This window comes from Nerophis ophidion, linkage group LG03 (genome assembly GCF_033978795.1).
Source record: "Nerophis ophidion isolate RoL-2023_Sa linkage group LG03, RoL_Noph_v1.0, whole genome shotgun sequence".
Classification (NCBI taxonomy): domain Eukaryota; kingdom Metazoa; phylum Chordata; class Actinopteri; order Syngnathiformes; family Syngnathidae; genus Nerophis; species Nerophis ophidion.
Window position 1 is genome coordinate 75,341,598 of NC_084613.1, and position 16,559 is coordinate 75,358,156.

Genomic DNA, 16,559 nt, shown 5'->3' on the forward strand with positions numbered 1-16,559 from the left:
GCCATTGTGTGAGTTGAGTTGCAACAGAGGGTGTGAGAGGACTGTTGGTCTTTTAAAAAGTCACCAATCACTAAATCAACGCCACGGTAATTGATGATTGTGTGGTGTGTGTATGTATGTATATATATATATATATATATATATATATATATATATATATAAAATACTATTAATTTAACATTAAACAATAGAAGTAAGGGAACTTATCACACTTAAGAACATATAGGCCACCCTAAGAGTGCTCAGCAGCACTCGTAGATTTTGTTCTTACCTACGAACAAATCCGAGCTAAGAAAACATTGGTGAATACAAAAATCTCCTTAAAAACTTCGTAAGTAGGCCTAATAACAATATTTGTTCTTAAGAACGGTTGCTGAATGGGGCCCATTAACAGGAGACAGTATGGCTGTGTATCTTGGGGCACCACGTTACTGGATTTGATTAAATTATTGGTGACAACGACTTGATTCAGAATCAATTGTCAATTGAGACGGATTCTCGATTCAAAATGAATACTTCTTTAATAATGTTGAGTGTCAAATCTGCCATTAACTACATTCCTCCATAAAATAGACAAACAGCTCTGATAAAATGTTATATTAGTTTATAAAAAAATAGTCTAGTTTGATAAAATTCTACCCAAACATTTAAAAAAGTCAAATACAAATAAGGCAACAACAGAAGTTTCCCACACTTCTCTTTTGTGAAGTAAATCTGTACAGCCGATATGGAATATGGACATCCACATCTACAATATGATTTACCTGAGTGGCTGGACACGATCAATAAAAAATACAAATATATGTATTTTAATTTTTAAATTAAAGGCCTACTGAAACCCACTACTACCGACCACGCAGTCTGATAGTTTATATATAAATGATGAAATATTAACATTGCAACACCTGCCAATACGGCCGGTTTAGTTTACTAAATTACAATTTTAAATTTTCCGCGGAGTTTCTTGTTGAAAACGTCGCGGAATGATGACGCGTATGATGATGTGTGTTCGTGACGTCTCGGGTTTGAGAGGTATTATCCCAGCACCACTTGCGGCTAAAAGTCGTCTCCTTTCATCGCATAATTACACAGTAATGTGGACATCTGTGTTGCTGAATCTTTTACAATTTGTTCAATTAATAATGGAGACGTCAAATTAGAGTGCTGTTGGTGAAAAGCGGTGCATTGCAGCTGCCTTTAGCAACCGAGACACAGCCTCTGTTTCTTTGTTTGTTGTCAAGCTTTAACACAGAGCGGTCAAGCGAACATGTTTCTCTACGTCAACCAGCAAATTTTTGGATGGGAAAATTGTGATATTAAGTCGACTCTTACCGGAGACATCAGTGGATTATGCGTCCTCCTGCAGCAGCTGTCAAAAAAGACAGCTGTGATCTTGGCTCCTCCATTGGCTTCTCTGAGAGACACTGGCGTTCACCGCATCCATCCGACTTTGAGGTATGACTTTACAATCTCATTAAAACACTATTAAAACATTAAGCAGATAAAGGATCTTCCAGAATTATCCTAGTATATGTGTCTAATTACATCTGAAACGCTCACACTGCCGCCGCCCGGAGCCGTCGCTTTTTTTTTTTTGTGTGCTTCAGTCTAACTTTCCTTATCCACAAATCTTTCATCCTCGCTCATATTAATGGGGAAATCGTCGCTTTCTCGGTCCGAATAGCTCCAGTTGCTGGAGGCTCACATTATAAACAATGTGAGGATGTGAGGAGCCCTCACACTGGTGATGTCACGCGCACATCGTCATACTTCTGGTAAAGGCAAGGCTTTTTTATTAGCGACCAAAAGTTGCGAACTTTATCGTCGATGTTCTCTACTAAATCCTTTCAGCAAAAATATGGCAATATCGCGAAATGATCAAGTATGACACATAGAATGGACCTGCTATCCCCGTTTAAATAAGAAAATCTCATTTCAGTAGGCCTTTAAACTTATGTTTTTTTAATTGATTTTGGATTTTTTTTTTTAGTTGATTAAGAACCGTTAGTAATTATAATTAATTTGAAATTAAATTTTTTTTTTGGACACCCCCAGGAGAAAGCAGTATGTCACCAACCTAGAAAGGCTTCAAGACGTAGATATGAAATTGAAGCCCGTCATTGTGTCTCCGCCTTTCGCCGCTGTCCTCCATACATGGACGTGGGGCACAGATGGACTTCCACGTCCTCGTCATGCCATTCATGGAGCGCCTGTTGTCAATGGTGCGGCGGGCTACCAAATATAGAAAAAGGGGGTTCGCTCTGCGTAGGGGGCCTCCCTGCTGTCAACGACCCCCAAGGCTATAAAACAGCCTGACCTGGCGTTTCCACACCCCCTGCTTTACAACGCTGCCAAAGTCTCGAGGTGCCTGGTGCTGATCTGGTGAGTACAGGACCAAACCGTGAAGGGTTTATCCCAAAATGGAATTAAAGACTTGATTCAACCTTAACCCCTCATTGATTCAACCTTGACCCCTCAACTTTGACTTACTATGTCAGCAACTAACTCCAGTATGCTCATCACTGGTGAACACCGGGAGATGAGTTCTGGACTAGACTCCTCTCACTAGGCAACACGTAATCCCAACTAATTTCCCCAGCAATCCAAACAATGAGAACAAACGGACAAACAAATGCTGTGTTGCAGAGGTGACGCCATGTGTGACGATGAAGAGACCACCGCCCTGGTGTGCGACAACGGCTCCGGTCTGGTGAAGGCCGGATTCGCCGGGGACGACGCGCCTCGCGCCGTCTTCCCGTCCATTGTCGGACGCCCTCGTCACCAGGTAACGAAAACCAGCGACGTTTTAGCGATCACGGCCAGGATTTTTTGATTAAATTCATGTCACGAGTCAGGTCTATGGTGGGTGAACTTCGTAACGCTTAAACAAAAAAGTCTTAGGTTGCGTTCAGCTTTTTTTGTGGAAGGAAATATTTTTCATGTCACTTTGTCGTATGGAAACAGTAAATAATAACGATGGGACTTTTCCAGCAACTCACGATTCGATTACTGTTGCGTCTGTTCGGCATGGTAATGCCAAGTTTGTCCCTCCGTGGATGCGTCGAGCAAGAACACAGCAAAGGTAAGATTAGCTGATTTATTAAAAGAACAAAAGGAGCTACAGAACAAAAATACTGGATCTAATAGACAAAACAAACAGGACGCTAGCATGAAAGGTAGGAATACAAATAGCAAAATTAATCTGGCACGAAGGTACACAAAAGGAAAAACAATTCATCAGCATGAGAGCTGGAATAAAACAAATGCGTAGCGTGAGAGCTCTTGAGAATAAGAAAGAATTGCGTGTAAGCAAATGAGCATAACAGACGTACCTTTGCGTGAAAGCAAACCTGGGTCCCAGACTGAACAACAAAAGGAGACAGGTTTATATAGGGAAGCTGATTAACAGTAACAGGTGTGCGGGACCGTGAGTAGCAGGTGAAATCAATGAGAAACCATGGAAACGGACAAAACAGGAACTAAGCAGGTGGAACGACGGAGTGATACAAAAACTGGAACAATAAACAATAATACGTGGAGAACCGAAAAGCGGAGCTCAACAGATAACAATTCTTGGGGATTTGATTCAGACACACTTCAAACTGATTCTTACAATATATTATTTGGTATAAAACTATAAACAATTTTCAAACAGGTTACAAAAGCTCCTTTTGGCTGGTGACATTTTACATATACAGTCGTGGTCGAAAATTTACAGACACTTTTTTAAAGAACATTATGTCATGGCTGTCTTGAGTTTCCAATTTTTCCTACATCCCTTATTTTTTGTGATAGAGTGATTTGAGCACATAGTTGTTGGTCACAAAAAACATTCATGAAGTTGGGTTCTTTTATGAAATTATTATGGGTCTACTGAAAATGTGAGCAAATGTGCTCGGTCAAAAGTATAACATCCTGTAGCCATCCAAAAGTTTCTGGTTGAATTTTTGAACACTCCCCTTGACAAAATTGGTGAAGTTCAGCTAAATTTTTCTGACATGGATTGTTTCTTCAGCATTGTACACATGTTTAAGTCAGGACTTTTGGAAAGCCCTTCTAAAACCTTAAATCTTGCCTGATTTAGCCATTTCTTTACCACCTTTGATGTGATTGTCCTGTTGGAACACTCAATTGCGCCTAAAACCCAACCTCCGGGCTGATGATTTTATGTCGTTCTAAAGAATTTGGAGGTAATCCTTCTTTTTCATTGTACCATTTAATCTCTGTAAAGCAGCAAAACAGGCCCTGGGGATAATACTACCACCACCATGCTTGACAGTAGGTGTGGTGTTCCTGGGATTAAAGGCCTCACCTTTTGTCCTCTAACATTTTGCTGGGTATTGTGGCCAAACAGCTGATTGTTTTTTTCATCTGACATCACATGGACAAAGATAAGACCTTCTGGAGGAAAGTTGGGTAGAATTTTTTTTTCAACTTTTTCTTTTTCTGAAATGGGTCTAGAAAAATAGGCGTTTTATATTAATAATAATAATAATAATAGATTTTATTTGTAAAAAGCACTTTACGTTGAGCAAACAACCTCAAAGTGCCACAGTGTAAAAAATAGTAATAATAAAAAAATAAAAAAATAAAAACTAGAAACAGCCCAAAAGCTACAACCAGCATGCATGTCTATGGAAAGGCTTTTTAAAAAGATGGGTTTTTAAGCCTTTTTTTAAAAGCATCCACAGTCTGAGGTCCCCTCAGGTGGTCAGGGAGAGCGTTCCACAGACTGGGAGCATTGGAGCAGAAAGCTCGGTCTCCCATTGTTCGAAGCTTTGTCCGTGGAGGTTGGAGGAGGTTAGCCTGTATGGAGCGGAGGTGTCGTGTGGAGGATTTGGGGGTGAGCAGTCCCTTGAGGTAGAGGGGGGCATTTCCATGAAGGCACTGGTGAGTTAGTAGGGAGATTTTGAATTCAATCCTGAATGGAAATATTAATGGCCATACAGTAGGGAAGGCATTCATATGGCCCCATTCCTAGGTGGATCTCACCTGAGAGGAAGAGGGGCGTTAATCAGATTGCAATGCAATCTGCTGAACATGATGGAAAGCACCACTCTACTTAGCAACTGACACTGTGGTCAAAGTTGGAATTGCTACAAAACACATTTTTAAGGTATGGAACACTACTGCCATCTGGCGGCGAAAGTGCATAGTGCACGCCCTAATTTGTCACATTTCATGTGTCAGGTAAACCACAACAAATGGTGCCATATGAATCTCTTTCCTACTGTATTAAATTGAGGTACATTTGAGAGTAGAACATGAAATCTAATGCATAGGATTATGAATAAAAAACTACCAAACCAATTTTCACGAGTGGCACAAGGTTCAAATAACCCAATGAAGTATGGTGAAAATACGAATGAGGATACAGGGATTTTTATCCATTATTTCAGCCTTGGCAGAGGTCTGTTTTCTGAGGTGTGTATCTTAAAGTTCAACACCTAAGACTTTTTCACAATATTCTTCCTGGTGCTTTATGAGTCTAATTGACGAGGTAAAATATTGTTGGACTAAGTCCTCCCTTGTCTGTTCTACCAGGGCGTCATGGTGGGTATGGGCCAGAAGGACTCCTATGTGGGCGACGAGGCCCAGAGCAAGAGGGGCATCCTGACCCTGAAGTACCCCATTGAGCACGGCATCATCACCAACTGGGACGACATGGAGAAGATCTGGCACCATACCTTCTACAACGAGCTGAGGGTGGCCCCCGAGGAGCACCCTACCCTGCTGACCGAGGCCCCCCTCAACCCCAAAGCCAACCGGGAGAAGATGACGCAGATCATGTTCGAGACATTCAACGTTCCCGCCATGTACGTGGCCATCCAGGCGGTGCTGTCCCTCTACGCCTCCGGGCGTACCACAGGTATGCTGACATAGACTGGGTAAGACTGGTCAGGTCGTTCACGCCGCCCGTGTTGTCATCTTTAGGTATCGTGCTGGACTCTGGCGACGGCGTGACGCACAACGTGCCCATCTATGAAGGTTACGCGCTCCCGCACGCCATCATGCGTCTGGACTTGGCGGGTCGTGACCTCACGGATTACCTCATGAAGATCCTGACAGAGCGTGGATACTCCTTTGTGACGACAGGTGAGCACAAATAGCCGCTTTTGCTTTTTCCCGCGCTTCGTCGCACCTAACAGCGTCCCAATGTTGTGCTCGTCCAGCCGAGCGTGAGATCGTGCGTGACATCAAGGAGAAGCTGTGCTACGTGGCGCTGGACTTTGAGAACGAGATGGCCACTGCCGCCTCGTCCTCGTCCTTGGAGAAGAGCTACGAGCTGCCAGATGGTCAGGTCATTACCATTGGCAACGAGCGTTTCCGCTGCCCGGAGACCCTCTTCCAGCCTTCCTTCATTGGTGCGTAAACAGTTAACTATCGCATCTCATAAGCTTGACAACACACTGTGTCCAATGTTTTCACAAAGATAAAATAAGTCATATTTTTGGTTAGTTTAATAGTTAAAACACATTTACATTATTGCAATCAGTTGATAAAACGTTGTCCTTTACAATTATAAAAGTTTTTTTTTTTTAAATCTACTACTCTGCTAGCATGCCAGCAGACTGGGGTAGATCCTGCTGAAATCCTATGGATTGAATGAATACAGAATCGTTTTGAATCGGAAAAATATCGTTTTTGAATCGAAAATCGTATCGAATCAAAAAAATCAATATATTATCGAATCGTGTCCCCAAGAATCGATATTGAATCGAATCGTGGGACACCCAAAGATTCACAGCCCTAATATAAATATATATATATATATATATATATATGTATATTTACACACACTGTATATAGTCGAGGTTTCTGTGGTTTATCCGTTATACAGTGCTCAAGACCGGGGTAGAGCGGAATTTGATGCCTACAAGCTTGTTTCGCAGGTTTCCCTGCTCTTCAGGGGACTTTATCTGGCTTTACTACAGGTATGCTGAAATCCCCTGAAGAGCAGGAAAACCTGTGAGACAGGCTTGTAGGGATGAAATAGCCTCTGTGTTTTTCCTGACCTAACATATGTGTGTATGTATATATATATATATGTTTATGTATATGTTTATATATATATATATGTATATATATATATATATATGTTTATGTATATGTATGTATATATATATGTATATGTTTATGTATAGATATATATATATGTATACATACACATATATATATGTTTATATATTTATGTATTTTATATATATATATATATATGTATAATAGTAATAGATTTCATTTGTAAAAAAGCACTTTACGTTGAGCAAACAACCTCAAAGTGCCACAATGTAAAAAAAATGTTAATAATAATAATGAAAATAAATAAAATACAAAACTAGAAACAGCTCAATAGCTAGAACTAGCATGCATGTCTATAAAAATAATTTTTTTATTTAGACTTCTTGGCACTAAACCTGTAGAAAATAGTTCTTCTTAGGTTTTGTTGACATTTCCTTTCATTTATGCCTTTATATTATTATCAGAGAAAAGTTACATTTGAAATAAAAATGTTTACATTTAATACAGTTTCCTATTATTTTTTATAGATGAAAAAAAGTAAATTATCGAATGTTGACCGACGTTAAGCACATATATCATGGTAGCATTTTTGCAGCCATAATTTGATTATTCAGGTGGCCTAGTGGTTAGTATGTCCGCCCTGAGATCGGTAGGTTGTGAGTTCGAACCCCGGCAGTCATACCAAAGACTATAAAAATGGGGCTCATTCCTTTCCTGCTTGGCACTCAGCATCAGGGGTTGGAAATGAGGGTTAAATCACCAAAAATGATTCCCGGGCACGGCACTGCTCCTGCCCACTGCTCCCCTCACCTCCCAGGGGGTGATCAAGGGTGATGGGTCAAATGCAGAGAATAATTTCGCCACACCTACATTGATACTTTAACTTTAACTTTTAAGGATGCATGTAAATATGCTCCCATTTGACCATTTACCGTGACCCAAATATACATAATAATATGCATATATTAAGTACTACTAGGCAACACCCAACCTCAAAAATGACTTGCGATACATTTTGGGCCTTAGCCCTCAATTTGGGAACCTTCCTCTTTGTAGAATAGTCCTTCTCAAAAACTGGGGCGGGACCCCCGTAATGGAATATGACAAAGTGTATGTGTTTTTTTCTGCAATTTTAATAATAATATGATGTTATGCTGAGGTGAATTTATAAAAAATGTTTAGACAAATGATAATGAAAAACATTTTAAACACACATCTCCATTTTAGTGATTTTTGTGCCTGTATTTTTAAAATCTGTTTTTATCTAACAAGCATTTTTAATATGAATATGTTTCTACGCCAGCAGCATTGTGCTGATGGTGCCAAGGCTGGGCCGGCCGGTGGCATAAACACAATGTGTTTTTTTTACTGCGATCACATGACCACGGCCTGAGCTTTTGTAAAGATTTCAATATTTTTTTTGTTCATTCAAATCCGACACTCAAAAAAAAGTTTTGCTGTCAACATTTAATAATAAGGTCGTTTGAATCAGATAAGGAATGCGTACCTCCACTTCCTTGCAAAAATGCGCAATGGTTCATTCCTCCCTGCGATGAGGTGGCGACTTGTCCAGGGTGTACCCTGCCTTCCGCCCGTTGGCAGCTGAGATAGGCTCCAGCGACCCCCCGCGTACCCAAAAGGGACAAGCGGTAGGGAATGGATGGATGGATGGGTTCATTCCTCCTGAAAGCGAAAAAATTAAGACAAATATGTCCTAACGTTGTCAAAGCTCACCTTCACACACAGCGGCAACATTCGGAAAGCACGATGAAGTAATAGAATAAATGGTACAAATATGTGAAATCTATTTGTGGCAGCATCTGACAAAGTTATTTGTACATTTTTGCTTTTGCATCTCATTGCACATAACTGCGGTGCATTCAAGAACACCCGATTAAAGTTCGAAACAGAAGCGTCAATAAGTTTTAAAGATGGGGAAGGCGTATACTTATTCTTAAAAACAAACCATCCAGTAAAAAAAAAAATGAAATGTAACATATTTATGATCAAGTGAATAAAGATAGGTTGGCTGACTATTAAAACTCACATTGTGACTACTTTTTATTGGATTTCTGCACTTTTTTGTGGGGGAAAAAAAACACAAAGACCCTAGACCCCCCTGCACTCACCAAATCAGCACCTTGAGACCTTTTACCTGTGTTTAAAAATCTAACTCGAACAAATGAAGTCAATACTTTTAAAAATAATAAATACAAACCCCGTTTCCATATGAGTTGGGAAATTGTGTTAGATGTAAATATAAACGGAATACAATGATTTGCAAATCATTTTCAACCCATATTCAGTTGAATGCACTACAAAGACAACATATTTGATGTTCAAACTGATAAACATTTTTTTGTTTGCAAATAATCATTAACTTTAGAATTTGATGCCAGCAACAGGTGACAAAGAAGATGGGAAAGGTGGCAATAAATACTGATAAAGTTGAGGAATGCTCATCAAACACTTATTTGGAACATCCCACAGGTGTGGAGGCTAATTGGGAACAGGTGGGTGCCATGATTGGGTATAAAAGCAGCTTCTATGAAATGCTAAGTAATTCACAAACAAGGATGGGGCGAGGGTCACCACTTTGTAAGCAAATTGTCGAACAGTTTTAGAACAACATTTCTCAACGAGCTGTTGCAAGGAATTTAGGGATTTTACCATCTACAGTCCATAAAGTCATCAAAAGGTTCAGATAATCTGGAGGAATCACTGCACGTAAGCGATTATATTACGGACCTTTGACCCCTCAGGCGGTACTGCATCAAAAACCGGCATCAGTGTGCAAAGGATATCACCACATTGACTCAAGAACACTTCATAAAACCACTGTCAGTAACTACAGTTGGTCGCTACATCTGTAAGTGCAAGTTAAAACTCTGCTATTCAAAGCAAAACCCATTTATCGACAACACCAAGCAACGCCGCTGGATTCGCTGGGCCCAAGCTTATCTAAGATGGACTGATGCGAAGTGGAAAAGTGTTCTGTGGTCTGACGAGCCCACATTTCGAATTAAAATTAGGAAACTGTGGACGTGGTGTCCTCCGGAACAAAGAGGAAAATAACCATCCGGATTGTTATAGGCGCAAATTTCAAAATCCAGCATCTGTGATGGTATGGGGGTGCATTAGCGCCCAAGGCATGGGTAACTTACACATCTGTGAAGGCACCATTATGCTGAAAGGTCCATACAGGTTTGGAGCAACATATGTTGCCATCCAAGCAAGGTTATCATGGACGCCCCTGCTTATTTCAACAAGACAATGCCAAGCCACGTGTTACAACAGTGTGGTTTCGTAGTAAAAGAGTGCGGGTACTTTCCTGGCCCGCCTGCAGTCCAGACCTGTCTCCAACCGAAAATGTGTGGCGCATTATGAAGCATAAAATAGGACAGCGGAGACCCCGGACTGTGGAACGAGTAAAGCTCTACATAAAACAAGAATGGTAAATAATTCCACTTTCAAAGCTTCAACAATTAGTTTCCTCAGTTCCCAAACGTTTATTGAGTGTTGTTAAAAGAAAAGGTGATGTAACAGTGGTGAACATGCCCTTTCCTAACTACTTTGGCTTGTGTTGCAGCCATGAAATTCTAGGTTAATTATTACTTGCAAAAAAAATAAAATAAAGTTTATGGGTTTGAACATCAAATATCTTGTCTTTGTAGAACATTCAACTGAATATTGGTTGTAAAGGATTTGCAAATCATTGTATTACGTTTATATTTACATCCAACACAATTTCCCAACTCATATGGAAACGGGGTTTGCAAGTAATATTACAGACCAAACTGTGGCCACAAACAAAAAGACTAGACTTGGCCCTGTGTCAACTGGTTGTCACACATTATCCCCAACCTGCGATTGATGAACTCGCCGACTAATTTTAAGCAGACACATATTGTTGACATTTGTGCCAGCAAACGTGTGCAGCTGTCGGCGGGAAGCTGTCTGTAGTAGCGCCTGTTACGACAGCTGACGTGTTTGGGGGTGGGGGCTACACACCACTAAGCTGACCTCCCCGTTCTGCATGTTTGTTGCACAGGCATGGAGTCTGCAGGCATTCACGAGACCACCTACAACAGCATCATGAAATGCGACATCGACATCAGAAAGGACCTGTACGCCAACAACGTGCTGTCAGGCGGCACCACCATGTACCCCGGTATCGCCGACCGCATGCAGAAAGAGATCACGGCTCTGGCGCCCAGCACCATGAAGATTAAGGTAGTTATATACCACACAATTTAGTAGGAAATCATACAATGGCACAACAGCATGAAGAATCCACAAAGATGGCTGACATAGCACACAAAAAAATTTAGATGTAGAAAAAAATTTAACAAATTGGAGAATAAGGTAAAAAACACACGAAACATTAAACATTTCCCTAATACAGTAAACCAGGGGTGTCCAAAGTGCGGCGGCCCGCAGGTCATTTTTTAACAGCCCCACGGCACATTTTAAGCATCCATCCATCCATCCATCCATCCATTTTTTACTGCTTATTCCCTTTTGGGGTCGCGGTGGGCGCAGGCGCCTATCTCCGCTACAATCAGGCGGAAGGCAGTGTACACCCTGGACAGGTCGCCACCTCATGGCAGGGCCAACACAGATAGACAGACAACATTCACACTCACATTCACACACTAGAGCCAATTTAGTGTTGCCAATCAACCTATCCCCAGGTGCATGTTTTTGGAAGTGGGAGGAAGCCGGAGTACCCGGAGGGAACCCACGCATTCACGGGGAGAACATGCAAACGCCACACAGAAAGATCCCAAGCCTGGGATTGAACCCAGGACTGCAGGACCTTTGTATTGTGAGGCAGACGCACTAACCCCTCTGCCACCGTGAAGCCCCATTTTAAACATAATATGGAAAATAATTAAAAACATAAAAAGTGGTATAAAAGAGCAAACTGGTGAAATGTAACAAGAAAATGTTGCAATGTTTATTCTAATAACACAAAAATGCCATGCAGGCTGTTACTTTCTTAATATAAAAAAAAAATAGTGAATCAAAATCAATTATGAATTATTGACCAATTCAAGGCTCCAATTTCGTCACATTAAATATTCCACTTTGAGATATTTTTGGGGGCAAATGTTGAATATTTTGTGTTTGCCATATAAAAAACTGAGCTGTTTTTTTTTTTCAAAGAAGGGCCTAAACCAAAGGTAGGAAACCTATGGCTCGCGAGCCAGATGTGGCTCTTTTGACGACTGTATATGACTCTCAGATAAATCTAAATTGACATCGCTTAACACGATAAGTAATGAATAATTCCGCTGGAAATAACAGTGTTAAAAATAATGTTCAAATAATAAAACATTCCCATGCATTTGAATCCATCCATCCATCAATTTTCTACCACACCTGTTCAAGATTACAGGTGGCTCAGCCAACCCCAGGGGGGTCGCATTAATGGAAAGAAGTACTTTATATATAATTGGTTAGCTTCAGAATAACAATGTTATTAAAAAGAATAACATACGTTTTATACTCTAAAAATGTTTGTCTTACTTAAAAATGCACACGTTGTCTTAAGTGTTAAATAATATTATGTGGCTCTTACGGAAATACATTTTACAATATTTGGATTTCATGGCTCTCTCAGCCAAAAAGGTTCCCGACCCCTGGCTAAACGAATAAACAAAAAACATAAAATACAAAAAAACTTATAATTGACGATTAGATCTGAAGTTGATCTCAAGACCATTGTGTTAAAAGTAAACAGTAAATACTTTAATGAGTAGGACCCTTTTGAATTAGTGTGTTTTGTTTTTAAGTGTCATTGCACAATAAATAACAGTGAATTAAAATCAATGGTGTTATGAGTTGTTGACCTTTTTACGGCTCCAATTATGATACAATCTCTCTACTTAAACATTTTATTGGGTGAAAATATTGCATATTTTGTTTTGTTTTTCCATAAAAAAACATGGTTTTCTTCGACAAAAAGAGCATACAACTTAAATCTTTAAAAACGTCATATTGACAGATAGACTTATTGTTGATCTAGAGATTTTAAACTTGAATAATATTAAAAATAATAATACTGAATAATAACACATTTTTAACATATTATTTTTACCAAAACCCTTTGGGGTCCCCGGGATCAAGCCTGAGTGGAGGCCTGAATGTATATTTTTAATTTATATATTGTATTGGTTTTTAAAATAAATGGCCCCCGCTTCTTTTGATTTTTCAGTGTAAGGCCCTCAGTGGAAAAAGTTTGGACACCCCTGCAGCAAACTATTGTTTGTCGCTGTTAGTTGGTTCTGGGCTTGACCATTATAAATTAATTTCCGCAAAGTACAAATTGTTCATTTTAAATCCAATATTGTCAGAGCTGGAGCATAACAAAACGTGTTAAACCCAGTTTTAACATTCTGAGAGCCCTCCAGACTTGAAATAACACCCACATACTTGTTTATTTTAATACAATAAGGCTGCCTGAGGCTTAACCAATCAGTAACAACGATGCTGAACACACACTCTAAATTGTTTGGTCATCTAGTGGCCAATACAACAATAGCAGTGTTTATTAAACTTTTTTCACCAAATACCCCATCAGAAAACAGTTGGGTCTCCAAGGACCACCGTAATGACCAACATTAGAAAACAATAGCGTAGAAGGCCTAAGTAGTCATTAGTCACACTCACACATATATATATATATATATACACAGTATATACATATGTATGTGTATATATATATATATATATATATATACATATATATGCATATATATATATATATATATATATATATATATATATATATATCAATCAATCATCAATCAATGTTTACTTATATAGCCCTAAATCACTAGTGTCTCAAAGGGCTGCACAGACCACCACGACATCCTCGGTAGGCCCACATAAGGGCAAGGAAAACTCACACCCAGTGGGACATCAGTGACAATGATGACTATGAGAACCTTAGAGAGGAGGAAAGCAATGGATGTCGAGCGGGTCTAACATGATACTGTGAAAGTTCAATCCACAATGGATCCAACACAGTCGCGAGAGTCCAGTCCAAAGCGGATCCAACACAGCAGCGAGAGTCCCGTACACAGCGGAGCCAGCAGGAGACCATCCCAAGCGGAGGCGGACCAGCAGCGCAGAGATGTCCCCAGCCGATACACAGGCGAGCAGTACATGGCCACCGGATCGGACCGGACCCCCTCCACAAGGGAGAGTGGGACATAGAAGAAAAAGAAAAGAAACGGCAGATCAACTGGTCTAAAAAGGGAGTCTATTTAAAGGCTAGAGTATACAAATGAGTTTTAAGGTGAGACTTAAATGCTTCTACTGAGGTGGCATCGCGAACTGTTACCGGGAGGGTATTCCAGAGTACTGGAGCCCGAACGGAAAACGCTCTATAGCCCGCAGACTTTTTTTGGGCTTTGGGAATCACTAATAAGCCGGAGTCCTTTGAACGCAGATTTCTTGCCGGGACATATGGTACAATACAATCGGCAAGATAGGATGGAGCTAGACCGTGTAGTATTTTATACGTAAGTAGTAAAACCTTAAAGTCACATCTTAAGTGCACAGGAAGCCAGTCCAGTTGAGCCAGTACAGGCGTAATGTGATCAAACTTTCTTGTTCTTGTCAAAAGTCTAGCAGCCGCATTTTGTACCAACTGTTATCTTTTAATGCTAGACATGGGGAGACCCGAAAATAATACGTTACAGAAGTCGAGGCGAGACGTATGTATGTGTATATATATATATATATGTGTGTATATATATATGTATATATACATATATATATATATATATATTTATATATATATGTATATATGTATATATATATATATATACATATATATGTAGGTGTGGGAAAAATCACAAGACTACTTCATCTCTACAGAACTGTTTCATGAGGGGTTCCCTCAATCATCAGATCTCCTGATGATTTATACTGTATATATATATACAGTATAAATATATATATATATATGTATATGTGTGTGTCTATATGTATGTGTATACATATATGTATAAATACATACACACATATATACATACATAAATATATACATACATATATATACATATATACATATATATATACATACATATATATATATATATATATATATATATATATATATATATATATATAAAAGGGTGGTCTTAAAGAAGTAGCCATTTTTTGGAGGTCTCACGAAGGTATCAAATACGAGTGTGTGTGTGTGCGTGTGTGTGTGTCTGTGTATTGGATAAAATACATGTACACTAATTGAGGGAAACATGGTTACTGGATGATATTAATTTTTATACCAACTGAATCTCCAACAACATAATTTGATATATCAATTCTCGGAGGGACAATTTGATTTAGAATCATTTGTCATTTTAAAACGATTCTCAATTCATTCTAATTCTTGCAATATTTTTTGGGGTATCTAAATCATAATAAAACATTTAAAAAAAAAAAGGTTACTGGTTACAAAGGCACCCTTTTGCAGCTGATGTATACACAAAGTGAATAAGGATGGAGACGACATAAAAATATGTCTCTTGAAAATTGCGATTCTTAAATCGTTGAATCAATTTAAGAATTGTAATTAATAAGAATCGTGATTCGGATGTAAATTGATTTTTTTGAGCACGCCTAACTATATTGCTTTTTCTACAGAATCCAAATGAAGACTGTTCTTTTGACTTTCAGCGAACATTTATTGCAGAATTGATGTAAACAGGTTATATTGCTGATTGTATTCTGATACATATCGAGGAAAATGTTTCTGAGAAAAACTTTTGGAGGTTAATGGTTTCTACGGAAAATCCAACTAAAAATATTCAATCTTGTGTCCAGATCATCGCGCCCCCTGAGAGGAAGTACTCCGTGTGGATCGGCGGCTCCATCCTGGCCTCCCTGTCCACTTTCCAGCAGATGTGGATCAGTAAGCAGGAGTATGATGAGGCCGGGCCATCCATCGTCCACAGGAAGTGCTTCTAAGGGAACGCCATGCTCCTCCAACGCTCTACCGCCACCAACACAGCAGTTCATTTGTCATCACCACTATGATTTGTTTACAGAATTTATATATGTATAGCTTTCTAAATAAACAAGGCTCGCCTCTGTCAGTTGTGTACATGAGTCTGGCTTACACAGGGTGGAAGGATCTTCTTTCAAATAAATCAGAGGTGAGGTGTCCTCTGCTCACGCGCTAAGGTTATTAAAAATTTGAATTAGAAAAACATCACAATGAGCAAAGAGGATAAGCCACCTCGTGAGATATTAACTTAACCAAGTCTCATTGAGGGAAAACACACGTGGTCATGTGACCTCTTGATCTGCTTTTGTACAGTGATGGACAAACCTCAATGTAATAATAATAATAACATTATTAGGGTCTAATAATAGTACACGCTCTAGTCCAGGGGTCACCAACACGGTCCCCGCGGGCACCAGGTAGCCCGTAAGGACCAGATGAGTCGCCCGCTGGCCTGTTCTAAAAATAGCTCAAATAGCAGCAATTACCAGTGAGCTGCCTCTATTTTTTTTAAATT

At 39.5% G+C, this 16,559-nt stretch overlaps 1 protein-coding gene across 1 annotated transcript; it reads left to right on the plus strand.

The window, feature by feature from the left end:
* Window positions 1–2,225: 2,225 nt before the first annotated feature.
* LOC133550048 (actin, alpha cardiac muscle 1) lies at window positions 2,226–16,133 on the plus strand. Its single transcript, XM_061896060.1, has 7 exons — window positions 2,226–2,382; window positions 2,647–2,785; window positions 5,545–5,869; window positions 5,935–6,096; window positions 6,174–6,365; window positions 11,072–11,253; window positions 15,862–16,133. The coding sequence occupies exons 2-7, from the start codon at window positions 2,657–2,659 to the stop codon at window positions 16,003–16,005; spliced, it is 1,134 nt and encodes a 377-aa protein (XP_061752044.1). The 5' UTR covers window positions 2,226–2,382; window positions 2,647–2,656; the 3' UTR covers window positions 16,006–16,133.
* The last annotated feature ends 426 nt before the right edge of the window (window positions 16,134–16,559 follow it).